This window comes from Saccopteryx leptura, chromosome X (genome assembly GCF_036850995.1).
Source record: "Saccopteryx leptura isolate mSacLep1 chromosome X, mSacLep1_pri_phased_curated, whole genome shotgun sequence".
Lineage (NCBI taxonomy): Eukaryota > Metazoa > Chordata > Mammalia > Chiroptera > Emballonuridae > Saccopteryx > Saccopteryx leptura.
Genome location: NC_089516.1, coordinates 109,992,354 through 110,013,665, shown reverse-complemented (window position 1 = coordinate 110,013,665; position 21,312 = coordinate 109,992,354). Strand labels below are relative to the sequence as shown.

The 21,312-nt window shown below is 39.7% G+C and overlaps 1 protein-coding gene and 1 pseudogene across 2 annotated transcripts in view; one reads left to right on the top strand and one right to left on the bottom strand.

The window, feature by feature from the left end:
• The first annotated feature begins 203 nt into the window (after nt 1–203).
• LOC136385627 (small ribosomal subunit protein eS4, X isoform-like) lies at nt 204–1,223 on the top strand (annotated as a pseudogene).
• A 7,177-nt stretch (nt 1,224–8,400) lies between these two features.
• The window catches only part of DOCK11 (dedicator of cytokinesis 11), a 235,505-nt gene continuing 222,593 nt past the window's right edge, over nt 8,401–21,312 (bottom strand). For both annotated transcript variants that reach the window (XM_066357342.1, XM_066357343.1), the window contains 5 exons: nt 16,384–16,594; nt 15,443–15,633; nt 14,881–14,981; nt 13,491–13,629; nt 8,401–8,863 (listed from right to left, as the gene is read on the bottom strand). In XM_066357342.1, the coding sequence (XP_066213439.1) occupies nt 8,741–8,863; nt 13,491–13,629; nt 14,881–14,981; nt 15,443–15,633; nt 16,384–16,594 (765 nt within the window). In that variant the 3' untranslated portion in view covers nt 8,401–8,740. The remainder of the gene's footprint in view (nt 8,864–13,490; nt 13,630–14,880; nt 14,982–15,442; nt 15,634–16,383; nt 16,595–21,312) is intronic.

Below are 21,312 nucleotides of genomic sequence, written 5' to 3'. Positions count from 1 at the left end.
AAATTATTTTTTGGTTTGGGGTCACCACAACATGAGGAACTGTATTGCGGGGTCATGGCATTAGAAAGGTTGAGAACCACTGATTTAGAACATACAAAGGCTCTTGCACCTAAACAACAAAAAGACAACCCAATTTTAAAAAAATGGGCAAGGAATCTGAATAGACACATCCCAAAGATGACATAAAATGGTCAATAAACAGAAGAAATGACACTCAACAACACTGGCCACCAGGGAGATGCACATGAAAACCTCCACGAGCTCCTTCCATGCCAGTGCAACCATGACTCAAGGTCCCAAGAAGCATCTGAAGTGCGTAGCAGCTCCAAATTATTGGATGCTGGATAATCTGACAGGTTTGTGTGCTCCTCGGCCATCTACCAGTCCCCACAAGCTGAGGAAATGTCTCCTTCTCTTCATTTGCCTAAGGAACGGATTTAAATATGCCCAGACAGAAGATGAAATAAAGAAAATCTGCATGCAGTAGTTTATTAAGATTGATGGTAAGGTCTGAACCAACATAACCTACCCTGCTGGTTTTATGAATGCCATCAGCATTGACAAGACTGGAGAGAATTTTCACCTGATTTGATACCAAGGGTAGCTTTGCTGTTCATCGTATTATACCTGAGGAGGCCAAGTACAAGCTGTGCAGAGTGAGGGCGATCTCTGTGGACACAAAAGGAATCCTGCATCTGGTGACCCATGATGTTTGCCACATCTGCTACCCTGATCCTTTTATCAAGGTGAACAGCACCATTCAGATTGATTTGGAGACTGGCAGAATTACTGATTTCATCAAGTTTGATACTGGTTAACCTGTGTGTGGTGACTGGAGGTGCTAACCTGGGAAGAACTTGCATGATCGCCAATGGAGACGCACTCTGGTTCTTTTGACATAGTTCATGTGAAAGATACCAATGGCAACAGCTTTGCGACCTGGCTCTCCAACATTTGTTATTGGCAAAGGCAAGAAATCATGGCTTTCCCTTCCCTATGGAAAGCGTATCTGCCTCACCACTGCTGAAGACAGAGAAAGGAGACTGGTAGACAACCAGAGTAGTGAGTGAAATGAGATCTAGATGACACGATTGGAAGAATCTTTGTACTTAATTAAATATAATAAAGCAAAACAACAAAAAACAAACAAAAAACACAAACCATAAAGAGATACCACTTCACACCAACTAGGAAGGCAATAATCAAAGAGGCAGATAATAATAAGAGTTGTGAAGAAAACAGAAATTGGAAATCTTATATACTACCTCTGGGAATGTCTAGCAATGCTGCCACTGGGAAAACAGTCTGGCAGTTCTTCAAAAGATTCAACATTATTACCATCTGACCCAGTAATTCTGCTTCTTGGCACATGCCCAAGAGAACTGAAAACATGTCTACACAACCCTGTACATGAGTCTTCACAACAACACTATTAATAGCCAAAAGCGAAAATAACCCAAAAGTGCATCAATTGATGAATGGATAAAATGTGGTGTATTCATACAAAGGAATATTATCCAGCTGTAAAAAGGAATGAAGTATTAATTCATGTTACAATGTGGATAAACATTGAAAACATTGTGATAAATGAGTCTCAGTTTTACATCCCACCTATGTGTGGAATCATGTATTTCTCAGCTTTTTTCTGATTTACTTATTTCACTCAGTAGAATGTTCTCAGATTCCATGGACATAGATAAAAGTTCTTCCCAGGAGTAGGGGTTCTGAGGGAGCGGGTGGGGAAGGGAATCAAGAGAGACAAAAATACAGTGACAGAAAATGATATGACTTCAGGTGAGGGGTGCACAACATAACCCACAATTCAAAGGCTACAGAATTACTTGCCTGAAACCAATGTACTCTTATTAATCAATCTCACCCTGTTAAATATAATTTTTTTAATAAAAAAAGAAAAATTATGCTAAATGAAAAAATAACCACTCAGAAAAGGCCAGTAAGTGTATGATTCCATTTACATAAAATGTCTATAGCAGGCAAATCCAGACACAGAAAATAGATTAATGGTTTTCAAGGGCCAGGTGATGAATGTGATGTTACTGTTAATATGTTTGGGGATTTTGGGGGGGCAGGTGATAAAAATGTTCTAAAATTAATTGTGGTACTGGTTTCAGAACTCAATGAATATACTAAAAACCATTGTATTGTGCATTTTAAATGGGTGAATTGTATGGTATATGAACTAAATCTCAGAAAAAAGTGGGCCCTGGCCAGATGGCTCAATGGATAGAGCATGGGCCTGACATAGACATCCTGAGTTCAATATCAGGTCAAAGCACACAGGAGAAGCCACCATCTGGCTTCTCTTCCCCTACCTCTCCCCCTTCTCTCTCTCTTGTCCTCTCACAGGCAGTGTCTCAGTTGGTCTGAGCATTGTCAGGCACTGAGGATAGCTTGGTGGATTCAAGCATCGGCCCCATATGGGGGTTGCCTGGTGGATCCCGGTCGGGGTACATGTAGGAGTCTATCTTCCCTCTTGTTACTTAAAAAAGAAGAGAAAAAAGCATGTTGGAAAAAGTTTTAAAATGAGGCAAAAATTTTTTTTTATTTTATAAGACTTGATTCATTTTAGAGAGGAGAGAGAAAGGGGTGAGGAGGAGCAGGAAGCATCAACTCCCATATGTGCCTTGACCAGGCAAGCGCAGGGTTCCGAACCAGCGATTTCAGCGTTCTAGGTCAATGCTTTATCCACTGCACCACCACAGGTCAGGCCAAAAATCTTAAAAGAATGTAGTTACAACTTCAAGCAGGAGTTGGACAAACACATATACACTTTTCTGCGAGAGTGACTATTATGTGGTTAGGGACTTGGAAAAAAAACCCACATTTATTGTAACTGGACCAAATAAACAAAGTACGCTTACTGATCAGCTCCCAGGAAGGGGGACTAGCCCTGTTACACAAACCCAGTCCCCATCCACAACCAACTTTTATTCTATGCCTTCCCTTTGTGTTTTGATGGCTAAAGTAATATAGTGTTAGAACAATGTTAAGATTGAAGATAGCCTAACATTTTGTGGATCAGAAGCCTGAAATATATATCTGATTATGAATATTTTGATGAGTTTGGAAATTCCTATTATTCCAATGCATTACGCAGGTTCTTCACCTCACATAAAAGTAGTATTTGCAATAAAAAGCTTGGACTTTACAATGCTGACCTATTAGGTTTGTTAATTAACCAGTGAGCTCTCTCTTATTCTATGGTGTGTTGGTCAAGTGCCAAAGCTGTTGTTCTCTTATAATTTTCTGCCCTTACTCTGAAGGGTGGCAGAATAAATCCAGTGAAATTGTGCTATGACCTGAAGAACTCATTGACCACAGGACAGAAAATTACCTTTAACTTTTCCTTTTTTCCCCTTAGCCATTAGTAAGTCATGTCCAGTCTTTCCAAATATCTCTTGTGCTTGTCCTTTCTTTTCCATCCCTTGTTCATATCTAGGGATTTATGGACTTATAGAATACTGCAGTAACTAATTGGTTTCTATATTTCCATCTCTCTATGCCTTAAAACATCTGGCAGCAAATTAAGCATTAAATATCTAAAATTAACATTTAATCAAGTAATCTCTGATTAAAAATCTTGACTGGCTCCCCCGTATTTACTGAGCAAAGACTAAACACTATTAGCCTGGCATCCAAGGCTTTCCAGAATCTAGGTCCAAATTTTATTTCCAGATTTATCATCTACCACTTCCTTGAACAAAACTGGTGTCCTTGCCATTCCCTTAAACTTCCACTAATTCTTTTTGTACCTTTGCCCAAGATATTCCTCCTGTCTAGAATACCCTCTCATCTTTGAAAGCCTGTTCAGTGACCTCTCATTCCTTGAGTGTGATAAGAGTTAAGCACAGCCAAATGAATATTTGGCAATGCTCATATACAACTTATCTTGTATTGTTAATTCTTCTTCTTTTAAGTGTGTGAGAGAGACAGACAGGGATAACCAGATAGGAATGGAGAGACATGAGAAGCATCAATTCTTCATTGCGGCACCTAAGTTGTTCATTGACTGCTTCTTTTATGTGCCTTGGCCGGAGGGCTCCAGCCAATCCAGTGACCCCTTGCTCAAGCCAGTGACCCCACTCTCAAGCTGATGAGCCCACGCTCAAGCTAAATGAGACTGTATTCAAGCTGGAGACCTAGAGGTTTCAAACCTGGGTCCTCAGTGTCCCAGGATGATGTTCTATCCACTACATAACCACCTGGTCAGGTTATATTGTTAATTCATGTATTATTTTCTTTTGTGTATATCTTATTTCCTCAACTAGATTGCAAGTTCCTTGAGAGCAGAGGCCATTTATTACACTTCAAAAAATTAACTGCTTGGCCTGTGGTGCCACAGTGGACAAAGCAGAGCATGTGCCGGTTCGAAACCCTGGGCTTGCCTGGTCAAGGCATGTATGACAAGCAAGCAGTGAACAGCTACAGTGAAGCAACTATGAGTTGACACTGCTCGTTCTCCTGACCCCTCTCCTCTCTCTGTAAAATCAATAAATAGACCTTTAAAAAATACCTGAAGTGGACAATACTATGCTTGGTGATGTGATAGACTATTGACAAAAGAGTGCTGAATTTTTCCTAAGAAGCCTCATTCCCACATGGCAGTGCTCACTCGAGGTGACTGTTCCTTACATGCCCGTGCCAGATAGAATTACTTTAAAGGTGAAAATAACTCTACAGGTCACTCCAAGATATTAAGGAATTACAAATTGCTTCTGAAATTCCTGAATCCCCTATTAAAATACAAAATCAGTCCTCAATAAATAATTTCATGCTCCCATGAAAGCTTAATAATGACATATAAAGATAAATGGTCAAGGGATAGCCGTCTTCCAGTGAGGATGGCAGTGTAGGTAAACACGGTCCTCATGTCTTCCCTCAGCCACATCAAAACTACAACTAAACTACAGAACAATCAGCACCCAGAACTGCTGAAATCTAACTGAACAGGAGTCCTACAACTAAGGATATAAAGCAGCAGCCACACTGAGACTGGTAGGAAGGGAGGAGATGTGGAATGAGCTGCTCCCACACTAACACATGGTGGATAAAAATTGGGCAGGGTATCTTGGCTGCAGAGGGCCCAGTAAGGAGCTAAGGACTCCAGCCTCACACCAGGACTCTCAAGACCAGGGTCTCAGTGCCAAGAAGAGAAGTCCTCATAATTTTGGGCTGTGAAAACCAGTGGGTTTTGTGGCTGAGTGAGATGGAAGGCTCCTGCAGTCCTTGGCCTTCCTCTAAAAGGGCCTGTGCACAAACTTACTCGGACTCCATCCCTCTGAGCTCCAGCACTGAGGCAGCAGACTGAAAGGCACCAAGGACATATAGGAACTGAAATGTCTAGCATCAAAGTGACAGGTGGAGGTGCAGCTTTTGTCCAGACAGAAGAGCTATAGCAGAGGCCATTGTTCCTCTTGTGAGCCCCACTGTCCCACAGAGCTGGTAGGAGAGCACCATATCCGAGTCTCCATCAACCTGGCTGTCACTATTTGTTCCCCCCACCCCCACTGATTCCCTGAGACCCCACCCCACCCAACTTTGGGGCCCACACAAGCCATTTCCAGTGGTTTTTCCATATGAAGTGCTTATCTTGGCTCATGCTTCAGACTTTCCTAAATCCTCTCAAACAAGCAGTATCTGGCCTTGACATGCCTAGTGGCTCCAGGCATGGAACTAGGTAGAGCTGGCCTTGGTTCACAGCTTGGCCTTGCCAGAGAACTTCCAAGCCCAGCACAACTAGCAGCCATCTGAAGATAACTTTGTAGCTCATGCCGGGTGCCCCTGGCAGGACACAGGTGGTGGCTGACCTTGGCCTGCACTTTCTGGGAGGCCCCAGAGCCAGTGCACCCAGTGGACAGTTTCAGACCATGTCAAAGCACCACTCGATTAATCAAGGTGTAGACTAAGTCCTGTTCCTTGGGGTAGGCCCTCACACGGCTAATCTTCCACACTGGGCAGAGCCTGTCCTTGCAGCCAATTGGCATGGGGGATTAAATTCCTCCCATTGATATTCCAAGAGCAATCAAATCATAACTATAGCAGGAGAGTGTACACAGCCCACAAGGGGGATGTACCTGAAGAGCCCAGCTAGGGTGAATGGGAAGGCTGGACCACTGGGCCCTATAGGACACCTACTACAGAAGGCCACTACCAAGCCTAGGAGATGTAGCAGCTCTTCCTAATACATAAGCACAAACACAAATAAGTTGCTAAAAATGAGGAGACAAAGAAATAGGCCCCAAATGAAAGAACAGAACAAAACCATAGAAAAAGAACTCAGCAAAATGGAGATAAGCAATTTACCAGATGCAAAGTTTGTAGCACTGATTATAAGGACACTCAATGAATTTAGAGGAAGAGTAGATGAACTTAGTTAGAACTTCAACATAGGGATAGGAAACATAAAACAGAACTAGAAATAAAACAAGAACCAGTCAGAAATGAAGAATACACTAACTGAAATGAAGAACGCATTACAAGGTGTCAACAGCAGAGTAGATGAAGCAGAGGATGAAATCAGACAGTTGGAAGATAAAGAAGCAGAAAATACCTAACAGAACATCAATCAATCAATCAATCAATCAATAAATAAATAATGATGTAAGGAGCCTCTGGGACAACTTCAAGCATACTAACATCTGCATCATGAAGATGCTAGGAAAAGAGACAGCAAGGAATTGAAAACCTATTTGAAAAAATAGTAACGGAAACTCCCCTAACCTGGTGAAAAAAATAGACATACAAGTCCAGGAAGCACAGAGTCCCAAACAAGATGAACCCAAAGAGGCCCACATCAAGACACATAATTAAAATGCCAAATGTTAAAGATAGAGAAAGGAAAAGCAGTTAGTTACTTATAAGGGAGGTCCCATAAGACTATCAGCTGATTTTTTTAAAAAAACCTTGGGAGGTCAGAACGGAGTGGCAAGAAATATTCAAAGTGATGAAAAGCAAGGACCTACAACCAAGCTTATTCTACCCAGCAAAGCTATCATTTAGAATTGAAGGACAGAGAAAGAGTTTCCCAGACAAGAAAAGCTAAAGGAGTTCATCAACATCAAACCAGTATTACATGAAATGTTGAAGGGTCTTCTTTAAGAACAACAACAACAAAAAAGATAAAAATATGAATGAAATGGCAACAAATACCTATCTATCAACGACTGAATCTAAAAACAAAATAAATAAACAAGCAGAGTAGAAACAGACACATAGATACAGAGAACATTGTGATGGTTGCCAGAAGGGAGGGGGTTTGGGGGAATGGGTGAACAAGGTGAAGGGATTAAGCAGTACAGCAAATAGGTTGTTACAGAGTAGTCATGGGGTTAAGTAAGCCCAGGGAATATAGTCAGTAATAGTATAATAACTATGTATGGTGTCTGATGGGTACGAAATTTATCGGGATGATCTCTTAGTAAATTATATAATGTTTAGTCAACTGGGTTGTATGGCTGCAACTAATGTACTATTTATTGTATGTCAACTGTAATTGAAAATAAAAATTATATTAAAAAAGGGAAAATGGCCAAATCAGACGTATTATATCTAGGATTATTTACTTGATCACAAAGTATTTAAAAAGCCAAGGCTCCATGCAATCCATTTATATTTCAGTGTCTTTTTATTATGTCTGTAAAATAGGCTAAACTACATAAGAAAAATAAGTCTAAAACAAAATTTACATGAAAGGCAGCCAAAATTATATGGATAATTCAAGCTTAAAAAGTTCTTCACATCTTGCTTTCTCCTGAATTATTTAGGTAGTCTGAGATTTCTTCATGGTTAGAAATGTAATCCCTAGCTAGCGATTGCCAAGTCTGTGGCGGTTATGTGTACTGACACAAGAAATGTTGCAACCGTCGAGTTCTACCAAAATGTTTCTTAACCTTGTAAACCGAAGAATCATTACAGATCCCAACCTCAGAGTGTGCTGCTAAAGCTTTGAAGTTGTACACTATGTACCGACTGCAAATTCTCAGAAATATTTTGTTTAGTTTTAAGGATAGCCTCAGATGATAAAGCTCTAGCAAGAAATGCCACTTGCTAGGGAAATCCACGCCACTTTTGTCACCTCTGTGTTGGAGGAGACCAACTTGATTACCTGGCATCATCAGATCAAAACTTGAAAGAACAGTAGCCTTGGTATTTCTATGGATGTGTTTTTGAAATCTTCCTTTTAAATAATGCTTTGTTTCTTTTGGCCTAGCCTTGATTAAAAATAGGCAAGATTTCAAATTATTTCTTCAATCTAAAATATCCATGTTTTATGGAAATTTTTTATCATTTTTCCCGCCAAGGATTAGTATGATGAATTGAGCTTCCTGTTAAGAAAAATGCTAAGTTCAAATTATTATTTCCTTCACTTCTGATTACAAATAAGTTTTACCTTTTATTGTGTTCCATTTTACAATTTTACATGGTACCATTATTATTTTAAGCAATAATTAAGCAATTTGAATTCACGTTTTTGAGCTCTATTTCTCAGTATATAGATTTACCTAAAAAAGTACAAACCAAGCACACGGGTGCATTTTTCAGGCACTTCCAAGTTGCTTAAATATATACAAATATGTAAGCACCCTGTTTGAAAGCATGAAAATTTTGGTGTCAGAAGGAAATACTCCACGTATGTCAAATCTTGAAATTTTAACATTTGCACAGCTCCAAATATTCCTGAGAAAGGTCACTCTCATTCTCACTTTACATCTGCAGGTCCTCATATTTCAGCAGCATATCTCGGGGAACCAAAACCTCTGTCACTCGATGTGCCACTAATTGCACAAAATACATGTAAGGTGTTGTTCATCCAGGGAGAATGCATCGTGTCTTCTTGTAAGATCTAAAACAAAGGAAATCTGCATGTTTATCATGAAGCAATATAGCCACTGCCAAAAAGTATTTGTATATAAAATTACAGGCATATTTCATTTTATCAATGACACTTAGCTTTATAAAATGACACAAAGCAAAAAAAAGCAAAAAACATTACCGACTTACGTCTTCAAAGCTGTATTACAAAGGCAGCATAGCAAAAAAGCAGAAGAGATTTGGTTACTGATTAAGAAAAACAAATGACTGCACAATGCAAAATTCAGTAAGAAATGAGAGGTAATGCAATTGTTAAAATATTTTTTAACACATGGTTGTAACAAGAGCTCTATTATCAGTGGAGTCTTCAATATGAGTTTATGGACCAGCTTCTAACAGTGATTCTCAGGATCACCGGTGAGGCTTCTCAAACATGCAAATACCCATACACCTTCCCTGGAGTCTCGGGAAATAATATTAAACAAAGGGAAAAGTCATAAGTGCATATTTCTAAACATTCACTATAATTATATAAGCTTATTGACATAGAAGATGTTTATGGAAATGAAGAACTTTATAAAAACATAAATATCATATCGGTATACATGTTTTTAAATTATCTCTTTTGGCCCTGGCCAGGTAGCTCAGTTGGTTAGAGCATCATCTTGATACTCTGAGGTTATGGTTTCGATTCCTGGTCAGGGCACATACAAGAATCAACCAGTAAGTACAATCGATGTTTCTCACTCTCTCTTACTCTGTACCCCTCTCTCTTAAAAAAATAATTAAAACACTTTAAAATAAATGATCTATTTTGTGCGGTCAAAAGCAACAGAGATCCTATGTTTGGATTAGATGAAAGGAGAGAATACCATATATATATCTCATTCAACCACTTCACTATGCAGTTGCAACTTAGGTTTCAAATTTTCAATACATGGTCAGCTTAGCGCTGAAACTTGAGTATTAAGCCCGCAAATTGGTCTATGGCAGCAGTAATGCAATATGTCACTCATGCTACTACAAATCATGTCTTTTTTTGTGTGGCAGAGACAGAGAGAACAGACAGACAGGAAGGAAGAGGAATGAGAAGCATCAATTCTTCGTTGCGACACCTTAGTTGTTCATTGATTGCTTTCTCATATGTGCCTCGACCGGGGGGCTGCAACAGACCGAGCCATTGACCTTGGGCTCAAGCTGGTGAGCCTTGCTCAAATTAGATGAACCCATGCTCAAGCTGGCGACCTCGGGGTTTCGAACCTGGGTCCTCTGTGTCCCAGTCCGATGATCTATCCACTGCGCCACTGCCTGGTCAGGCCAAGTCATGTCTTATGTAAAGTTCATAATAGACAATTCTTCTTTACAAAAATCATCACTCGTGACACCAATTAGAAAGCAAACAGAAGTTGAAGAAATAACTAATTGATTATCCTCACCTATCAGATGTAACAAGTGAATACAGCAACTGATTGTAAAGAAAATAAAACATACCAAACAGACACTACAATGGCTGCTGCAAACTCTATCTACTTGAGAAATCCGTAACTAATAGTTTAAGACGATATAAGCCCCTTTCCAAAAGTCAAAAGCTTTTGTGTATTTTGGTTTACTGTAACAGATTATACTGAAAAGAAATAGCCAGGCCATATCTTTCTGTGAAGTATTCATTTATGGAGCTCAACAGAATAATTCATATTTCAGTACACATTTACAGTTTATATTATTTTGTATTACATTATCCTCTGGGAAATAATGTTTCTCAATATATACAACTAAATATGAGAATTCCTTTACATGAGAATCTAATAGAAAATAATAACATAAAAATTCACTACAATGTCAACATTTATCCCAATTAAGGGATATCTGAATATGATGTATTAAAACTTGCATAAATATAAATCAATAGAAATTAAGATATTTCTTGGTTAGCTGGCAATATATAATCTCAAGGGTCTAAAACATCGGTCTTTACAACTATATAAAATAGTCATGACTTATGGGAGTTAAATGAGACAGTTGGGACATATTAGAGCAGATTTGTAAAATCTATGGTTCAGGGGGAAAAAATGACTGCTCTAAATAGCTTGACCACACTCATAGCAGTAAACTGAATAATTTGTTTTCAATTTGGATAACTTAGAGGAGTTCATACAGCTTGGTCTTGCAGTTGCATGCAAATTAAAACAATTTTAATATAGTACACATTGGCTTAAAATGACGTGTGATTATTTTATATCTTTTGTGAAGGAGGAGCTTTTCTTGTTTTTTCACCCTATGGATTATGAAAAACAGAAACCCATAAATTGGATAGTTTCTAGGAATAAATTATGTCATCTATTTGGTAAAAGTATACCCCAGAAAAGTGACCGTAAAGAAAGGTTATCCCCACACTGTACTCCCTGGGCTGAGCCTGAGATAGAGACAATAACGGAAGGGGAATGAATGGTTGCCCACCTTCCTAGTCATGTCACCTGGCTGCTTTGAGGAGACAAAAAAGGGCCTCTGAAAACTGAGCAGTGAAGGGATGCCCTGGACAAGTCTGCACTCACTCCTACGTGGGCTAATAGAAGTCAAGATGGGAAAAGAAGAAATGAAACACTCCTCAAGCCATCAAGATTCCCAGCCACAGAGAAGGGCGAGTAGGAGACTGGGACAACAGATCACTAAACCGAAGGGATGATGAAAGTCTAGCTAACTGGACTCTCTATACCAGGGGCCGGGAACCTTTTTGGCTGAGAGAGCCATGAACGCCACATATTTTAAAATGTAATTCTGTGAGAGCCATACAACGACCCGTGTACGTTACGCATTATCCAATAAAAATTTGGTGTTGTCCTGGAGGACAGCTGTGATTGGCTCCAGCCACCCACAACCATGAAGATGAGCGGTAGGAAATGAATGGATTGTAATACATGAGAATGTTTTATATTTTTAACGTTACTATTTTTTTATTAAAGATTTGTCTGTTAGCCAGATGCAGCCATCAAAAGAGCCACATCTGGCTCGCGAGCCATAGGTTCCCGACCCCTGCTCTATACTGAGACAATGACAATGGTTGGAAAGCCACTCAATGCAGCCTTTGGCCAACAGTAACTACACTTCCCATAGCTCTTAGAAAAAAAGCAGAAAAAATAAATTCAGAGGCAGAGCTTGATTTACATCAACTAGTTCTTGCTTTCTTAGAAAAACTTTTCTCCACCATCACACTGCAGTTGTTTGGATGCTAACCACCGTCCGGCCTCTTTGTAAGAACACCTTTGTGTGGCAGTGTCGCATGGTGAGTGCCTTCAAGCAGTCACCAAAACAAAGATGGCAGGACTAATGATGGTCTCCTTTCTAGAACTAGCTTTAAGAATGTGTTCTCGCCTGACCAGGTGGTGGTGCAGTGCATAGAGCCTCAGACTGGGATGCGGAAGGACCCAGGTTCGAGACTCCGAGGTCGCCAGCTTGAGTGCGGGCTCTTCTGGCTTGAGCAAAGCTCACCAGCTTGGACCCAAGGTCGCTGGCTCGAGCAAGGAGTTACTCAGTCTGCTGAAGGCCCCCAGTCAAGGCACATATGAGAAAGCAATCAATGAACAACTAAGGTGTCGAAACGAAAAACTGATGATTGATGCTTCTCAACTCTCTCCGTTCCTGTCTGTCTGTCCCTATCTATCCCTCTGACTCTCTCTCTCTGTCCCTGTAAAAAAAAAAAATGTGTTCTCTAAAGAGTTGTAGTTATCTTCTTTCTTTAGAGTCTCAATTTCTTAAAAACTGAGAGTTTGAAGTGTTTCCAAAGCAAATATGTATCATATTGGGTGTCTTCCTGAGTAAGGAAATGAAGGAGACTTCGTAAACTTGATAGGCTTAGTCAATAAGGGACTGGACCATCATGCTGCGATTTTACAAATGTGTTGAACATGTTAAAATACTCAAATGACAATTCATGTATAGTTGTAAATATAAATTTCAGGGCCCCAATATAGCAATGGAGTTTATCCAGGACCCCAAATAGCAATGGAGTTTATCCAGAAGTAGTCCAGTTTTATCGTAAGTAGGTATATAAAAGTCCTAACTACCTAAAAATGACATAATTTGGCTCTAATTAATGAATAGGTCTTCGTTTCTGTATTTCTCAGGTTGGGTTTTAGTAAGTTATCATAATTGTCATTATCACTCAGTCAAAGATAAAAATGATAAGAAGTTGTATAAAAATTGGGAGTTTTGCAGGCTGTATGGGTGTTAAGATAATTTCCAAGTGTTGGAAATCACTCAGGATCTCACTTAAATGACAGTATTAGTTTCTCACAGCCACAGCAGGGATATTCATTCAGCAACTTGGCTACTGAGCCAATCATTTCCCTTCTTTAGACTCTTCTTGAGAGACTCCTGTCCATGTTCACAGATCAATTCAGAGTTGCTCAGCTAGTCGCTTCTAACAGCACTGTGGCAGAAAGAACAGCATGGTTGATTTCTGCTGACTGCTTTAGCAACTGCCTCAGATAATTGCTTCATATTTGATTTGCATTGTCATTTAAACGATTAATAGTAATATAAACAAAATTGAAAACACAGACTGAATGATTTCAAGGTAAGGCACTTCAAATAGATTTTGTTAAGTTAACATTTTAAGGACTCAAGATTATGTTTTCATTTTCAACCACCCTAATACTTGCCTGCTCGTGGATAATGTCAGACAATTCTTTCACCATTTCTCTGAAGTTTGACTTTAGCCCTTCATGGTACTCAATTTGATCCTCTTTAATTAGACGTTCATTTAGTTCAAGTGCAATGCTGCATGCCTGTATGAATTTCCTGTGGATGAAGATCAAAGATAAAGGTTTTGTTATTTAATCCCAGAAAGTCTCACTGACAATCATTTTGGCAACCACAGCTTGCTCGCTTAGAAGGAAGATTAGAATCCTATATTTTCTCGCTGTGCTTTTGCTAATGCCACATCCTGTCTGAAATAACTTTTCCTTTGTTTTTTGTCTTTTCTCTTACCTCTTAAGTCCTTTAAAACCTGGTTCAAAACGTACACCCTCTAGGAAGCCTACTTGCTCAGCCATTTACTTGACATTAATATCAGCTAAATTTGTGCTAACATTAATTTGCACCTGTAGATAATGTATCATTCATTCAAAACTAATTTATTTGGGACTTACTAATGTACCCAGTATAGTGCTTGGTGCTGTAGTTTTGAAGCATCTACCCTGGGCCGGTAAGAGTGGGGACAGAATTGATGAGTTACCATAAAAGTACTTTCCCATTATTTTGTGTGTTCATGTTTAACATCCATAATTAGAGTGTAGGCCTTAGGAGACAAAATACTTCATTGCCCATTTGTTTTCCATTCCTGTCATAGCAACCAGAAGAATCTTTCTCTACATGCCAAACACTAATAAATATTGGTGAATGAATGACTACTAACTACTCTGCAACCTGGAATAGCTGATAACACACAGATAGGAAAAGTAAATGAAATAAGTTGGGAGCAAATAAATAGATTAGTTATCTTTCTCTTCAGTCTATTTTACTAAACTGTCTCTCTTATTCTGAATGTAGACTCTTTTTATATATTAAACAGATTTGTTTTTTCTAATGTAAGACCATTCAGACATCCCTTAGCTTACAGGGATGCTCACTCAAGACAAGCTATTACATGTCCCAGACTGACAGAATTCCCATGGAACCAAGGACACAGGACAGGTGGCAAGCCTCTCCAACCCTTCCAGTTCTGCCTTTACTCCTACCCTAAATGGTCAGAAAAGCTGTGACATGAGGTCAGTGGGGTAAAGGAGGAAACGGCATCATAAATTTAGGCTTGTGCTTATGTTATAACATCGCAAGCAATAAAGTAAGCTGGTCTATTTAATCTCTTGTGTCACTAGGACATTGTTAATATCCTGCAGCAAGAAAGAGATCCTGCATGTAGCCATTAAAGTACCATTAGGAAATTTTCCTTTTTTGGATGGATATGATTTGGTGGTGAATAGTTTGGTTTCTTTTAAAAAGAAATTGGAGTAAAAGAACTGAGGTCTTATCTGAAGACTACAAAGCACTTACCTAAATAGGTCTTTCAACTCATTGACTTTCTTAGGCGGGTACTTGCTAGTTTGACTGTCATTTAAGAAAGCCCTTGCATATGCTAATGGACCAGCATTTACCTAAATTACAAAGGAAGAGAAACGGAAGTTGTCAGAATGTAATCAAAAAGTAATTTTTCTTAAAAAAACAAACAAACAAAAAAACACCACCCAACTACATTAAAAATCTGCATCTGGGAAACATACATACTATTCTTACTTATAAGTATACTTGAAAAATGATTAAAGCAAATAATCTGCAAAGATGATATCCTAGTAAATTAGTTAATGATTTCAGGTATATAAATATAGAGTTTGGCTACATTCAGAGGGATTTATCTTCAAGTCTGCTGACAAAACACATAATTTATAGAAAATGTAAATTTTCTCTTTCTGTATTAAGTTTATAAAAAAAATAATGCACAGCTGCTTGCACTCACTGAAACTATAACACACAATTATAATTAACGCTTGCTCTGCGCCCTCCAGAAAGCAAGAGGGACACCAAGGAACATTGAATACGTGTGTGGCAATCAACATACCTGCACTGAAACACAGCCCTGCAATTTAAGTTGGAGCTGAATCATGTCCACATCAGCAGAAGAGCAAAGTTTTTGCAGCTCTGCAGTTTTATCTTTTATTTCATCAGTAGCAACATCAATTGGCTTTAAATTAATCTGCTGTTCATAGTTTATAGGGATCCTCTTCTTCACATATGGAAATGAGTTTGAAGCTATTAAAACGTTAAGATTGATTTACTATCTTAAAAAGATCATTTGTTCAAACAGCCAAGTCATTTTAAAAAATCCACTGTGCTTAAGTTTCCCCATGCCTTCTCTAGACAATACCTTAGGGTACCATACAACCCCTCATTACTTCAGGATTGAGGGAGAAATTCTTTTTACGAGACACCTCGGGGCAATCACAAATTACATGTAGGAAAACTATGGTTTATAACATACCCATGTTTGTGCAAGCTAGTGACTGAACAGAAGAACAATGAATGATTAAAATTTCAGTTACATTTTGTGGCTGGCCAGCTGCTCCTCATGTTTATCACTAAGGACCAAGTCAAACAAAAAGTTATATGCAGGCCCTGGCAGGTTGGCTCAGTGGTCGAGTGTAGGCCTGGCGTGCAGGAGTCCCGGGTTCAATTCCCGGCCAGGGCACACAGCAGAGGCGCCCATCTGCTTCTCCACCCCTCCCCCTCTCCTTCCTCTCTGTCTCTCTTCCCCTCCCGCAGCCAAGGCTCCATGGAGCAAAGTTGGCCCGGGCACTGAGGATGGCTCCATGGCCTCTGCCTCAGGTGCTAGAATGGCCCTGGTAGCAACAGAGCAACACCCCAGATGGGCAGAGCATCGCCCCCTGGTGGGCATGCCAGGTGGATCCTGGTCGGGCGCATGAGGGAGTCTGTCTGACTACCTCCCCATTTCCAGCTTCGGAAAAATACAAAAAAAAAAGTTATATGCAAAGTCCTACTTACTAGTCAAGATTGTACGGCGTTTGCACTGTTCTTCTATGCAACCTTGCTTTTTGCCGGATAACGTATAAGGAGCCTCAAAAACAAATTTGCTGATATTATGGTTTCTTTCAAACTCAGTCTTTCTTTCTGTGAGTTCTTTATCATCAAAGTAGGGCTTCACATAAGTGACTTGGATATGAGCATATTTTGGATCAAGTTCTTTGGCATTTACCTACAAATAAGAAAGTTTTGGTTTTTATTCAATAACAGGGAAAAGGGGGTACAGGTAAGCTACTGATTTTTTGAGATCAACTGAGGAACATTGCTGCTAAGACCATGTTCCCAATTGAATAGACACCTGAAGGAGGTCTTTCTTCTTTTTTTAGGGACCACTTCCTTCCGATTATAGAGAAGTTAAAAACCACATGACCGGTTGTGGCACAGTGGATAGAGTACTGACCTGGGATGCTGAGGACCCAGGCTCAAAACCAAAGTTGCCAGCTTGAGCGCGGCATCATAGACATGCCCTCATGATTGTTGGCTTGAGCCCAAGGTCGCTGGCTCAGCTGGAACCGCCCCCCCCCCCCGCCTTGGTCAAGGCACATATGAGAAGTAATCAATGAATTAAGGTGTCACAATTACAAATTGATTCTTCTTATCTCTCTCTCCTCCTGTCTGTCTCTCACTTGCAAAAAAAAAAAGTCACAGAAACCTATTAGAGATTTTAAAACTGTAGGACCTTGGTCGGCAAACCGCGGCTCATGAGCCACATGTGGCTCTTTGGCCCCTTAAGTGTTTAACAAAGGCCAGCTTAGGGGTACCCTAATTAATAACAATGTACCTACCTATATAGCTTAAGTTTAAAAAATTTGGCTCTCAAAAGAAATTTCAATCGTTGTACTGTTGATATTTGGCTCTGTTGACTAATGAGTTTGCCGACCACTGGTCTAGGAGAAAGAGAAAAACTGTAACCCTACCACTCAGTAGTGACCCTTATTCAAATTGTTATAGATTTCCTTCCAGTTTTCTTCTATGCAGATATATATATACACATATACAAAACTGAGACCACTGTTCTATAATCTGAATCCTTAAAATATATTAAAATGGTTAATTGTATACTATTTGAATTCCAGCTCAAAGAACATTCGAGTGAGGATTCTAAGAAGATGACAGAGCACCAGACACCTATCTTCATACCTAGACACTAGTTACACTGACAGAGCCTGTCTGATGTAACTATTTTGGAACTGCAGAGTCTGTTGAAGGCTTACAACTTCTGAGGGAAGACTTCAAGACAGAAAATTGCACTCGATTTTGATTTGGGTCAGTTTCGGCACTTGGCACATTGGCAGCCACTCATGCCCCACACCTCTGCCCATGTCAGGCAGCTGTGCACATGTTCCTGGAACAGCATTACTCACGATAGCAAAAACCTGAAAGCAACCCAAGTGTCTACTGGCAGACGGCTAAGCAAAACGTGGTCTATACATACAATATTATTCAGCCTTTAAAGGAAAGTATTCCGCAACATGCTACAACATGAATGGACCCTGAAGAGATGCTAAGTGAAATGAACCAGCCACAAGAAGACAATCTCACTAATGAGTCCACTCTTCTGAGGTATTTAGAGAAGTCAAAATAACAGAGACAGGAAGTAGAATGGTGGCTGCTATGGGCTGAGGGGAAGGAGGAATGAATTATTGTTTAATGGGTAGAAAGCTTCACTTTTACAAGATAAAGAGTTCTGACCACGGACAGTGGTAACGGCTGCACAATATGAATGAAGTCAGTATCACTGACGTGCAGTTAGAAATGGTTAACATCGTAAATTTTGTTATATGTATTTTACCACAATAAACTAAACATATAATAGCTATAGTTCTATATTGTAGTCATTAATATAACTTTTAATGACTGTATGGATAAAGGGATAAGCAACTTTTATTGGGTCAGATCCTCCTTACCAGACTCAAGTTGTTTAACAACATTTTGCTATTGCAAGTAAGGCTGTGTGAACATTTTTGCATTTAAAACTATGTGCAATTTTTCCCTTTGACTTATTCCTTAGGATAAATTTACAGTAGAGAAGCTGCTTAGTTAAAAGATTTAAAGGGATTAAACGAAAAAAACAAAACCATCATAGACAGCAGTATAGTGATTACCAGAGAAAAAGGGGGTGGGGTGATAGAGGGGGTAAAGGGGGATAAACGAAGACAGGAGGAGAGCATAAAGATGATGTGTTACAGAACTGTACCCTGAACCTGAAACTTATATAATTTTATTAACCAATGTCACCTCATTAAATTTATTAAATAAATAAATAAGCCAAAGAAAGATAATTCATACATATTATCAATTACCCTACAGAGAAGCTTACCAATCTGTACATTCAAAGCAGTGTTTGCCACTGGAAGACTGGGTACTCTTGGCTGGATTAATCCTATCCTATGGAGGAAGGTGACCTCAGGAAAGCACAATGGTTCTCCTCAGAGACATAGAATGAGAGTGTTTCGAACCAGTTCATGAAGAGCCTCATTCCATGTTAAGAGTCTATGCTGCTGGAGGCCAATCCCACAACTGTCCCTTTTAGAGTTTCGCTCTGTAGGCTCTACCAGCCCTCCCTGCAGCAGTCTCCCCAGTAACTCCAGATGACACCCAGGACCCTCTCTCAGCATTCAAGCCAACTACAATGGACTTGTGCCTTTGTCAAGATCCTTGCATTTTATGATAGTCAGATCTTTTTGTGTCTAGTGTAGAAAACACAATATAAAACAAACAACAGAAACCTCTTTAGAAACAGTCTCTGTATCTTTTTTTTCCTCCATATATATAAAATGGACAGGGGATAGAAAATTTATTACCCCCCAAATCCATTCTACTTGTTCTTACATAAAAACCTAAAGTCTATCTTCAGAAATCTTAACCTCCTTTTCTCTCCCATTAAAAAGCTAGATCTCTGGCCCTGGCCGGTTGGCTCAGCGGTAGAGCGTCGGCCTGGCGTGCGGGGGACCCGGGTTCGATTCCCGGCCAGGGCACATAGGAGAAGCACCCATCTGCTTCTCCACCCCTCCCCCTCTCCTTCCTCTCTGTCTCTCTCTTCCCCTCCCGCAGCCAAGGCTCCATTGGAGCAAAGATGGCCCGGGCGCTGGGGATGGCTCCTTGGCCTCTGCCCCAGGCGCTAGAGTGGCTCTGGTCGCGGCAGAGCATCGCCCCCTGGTGGGCAGAGTGTCGCCCCTGGTGGCCGTGCCGGGTGGATCCCGGTCGGGCGCATGCGGGAGTCTGTCTGACTGTCTCTCCCCGTTTCCAGCTTCAGAATAATACAAAAAAAAAAAAAAAAAAAAAAAAAAAGCTAAATCTCTCCAGAGAGTCCTCAGGAGATACTTGAGGTAATTACTGGCTAAGACAAAACATAGAAGGAAAATAAAAAAGGTCAAGCCTGATTTTAACTTTATAAACATAAATTATGTGGATGATAAACCATTCAAACAGTACCCAAAAGTATATATGAGAAGTGAAAGATTTCTTTCCGGGTAAGACTCGAGTCCCTCCCCGCAGGGGTAACAATGGTTAACAGCTTTATATATATATCATTCCAGAAATTTCTTAAGCATAGCTTCTACAAGTGAGTATATGTGAATAAGTCTTGACACGAATGTGATCACACTATCCATACAGTCCTGTAATTCATCTTTTTCTCCCACAGGTAGTATATCTTGGTAGATTTCTAAGTGTTGATATGAAATTCATAACACCTAGGTTAACTATATCCATTGTATGAGTAATAGCACAATTCCTTTAGCCATATGGACATTTAGACTACTTCTAAGTTTTTGTTATACAAACTCGGCAGCAATAAACGCCTTTAAACATACATCTTTATGTGTGTACATCTACAAGATAAAATCTATTTTTTTATATTTTTCCAGTGATTTGAGGGAGAGGGAGGGAGAAGACAGAGAGGGAGGAAGAGGGTAAAGGGAAAGAGAGGGGGAGGGGGGAAAGAGGGGAAGAGGGGGAAAGAGGGAAAGGGAGAGAGAGAGAGAGAGAGAGAGAAAAGCATCAACTTGCCATTCCACTTAGTTGTTTGATTTAATTGTGCATTCACTGATTGCTTCTGACAGGGATTGAACCAGCAACCTTGACATGCCAGGATGATACTTTATCACTTACCTACCCAGCCAGGGCCAAGAGAACATCTTAAATGTAAAACTGTTGGGTTTAAGAACATGTACACTTTAAAATATAGGAATATATTACCAAATTGCTCTTCACATTGTCTGTGTTCTTAAGCAGATTTTGCTCTTTGGCAAGGTAAAAAGTGTTTTTAATTTTTACTTTCACATGTTAGGAACTAAATAAGAGTGTTGAAAGTTAGCAACTGCTTATTTATGTTGGTTGCCTATGGGGAATGACTAAAATATTGTGCATACAAATAATGTCAAGAGACCAGGCGCCTGATGGTGCTTCGTCGCTAGCACATGTTGGCCAGGCTCTCAAGAGGCAGAATGAAATAGAAAACTGTATGTTGTTCAGCATGCCTGGCTTCCCATTAACTTTCCTTTTATAGTATCAGCAGTGTGGCAGCAAACGTAAGACTATCTGGCTACAAGGAGATAAAATCTTCAGTTGTCTTAATCAAATAAAACACAAAATATTTAAAACTCATAAGGAAAGAAGCAGGGAGGTTTTGCCAAATAACAATGAATTTTGAAGCTACCACTAAATCATTTTTGAAAATTTTAAGGAAAATTTTATTGATTTTTAGCAAGAGAGAAATGGGAGGAGGGGAGAAAAGAGAGAGAGAGAGAAAGGAACACTGATTCATTCCTGTATGTGCCCTGGCTAGGGATCGAACCGACAACCTCTGTGCTTTGTGATAATGCCCTAACCAACTGAGCCATCTGGTCACGGCTAGTAAATCTATTTCTATATGTCTAAGGTTCAAGA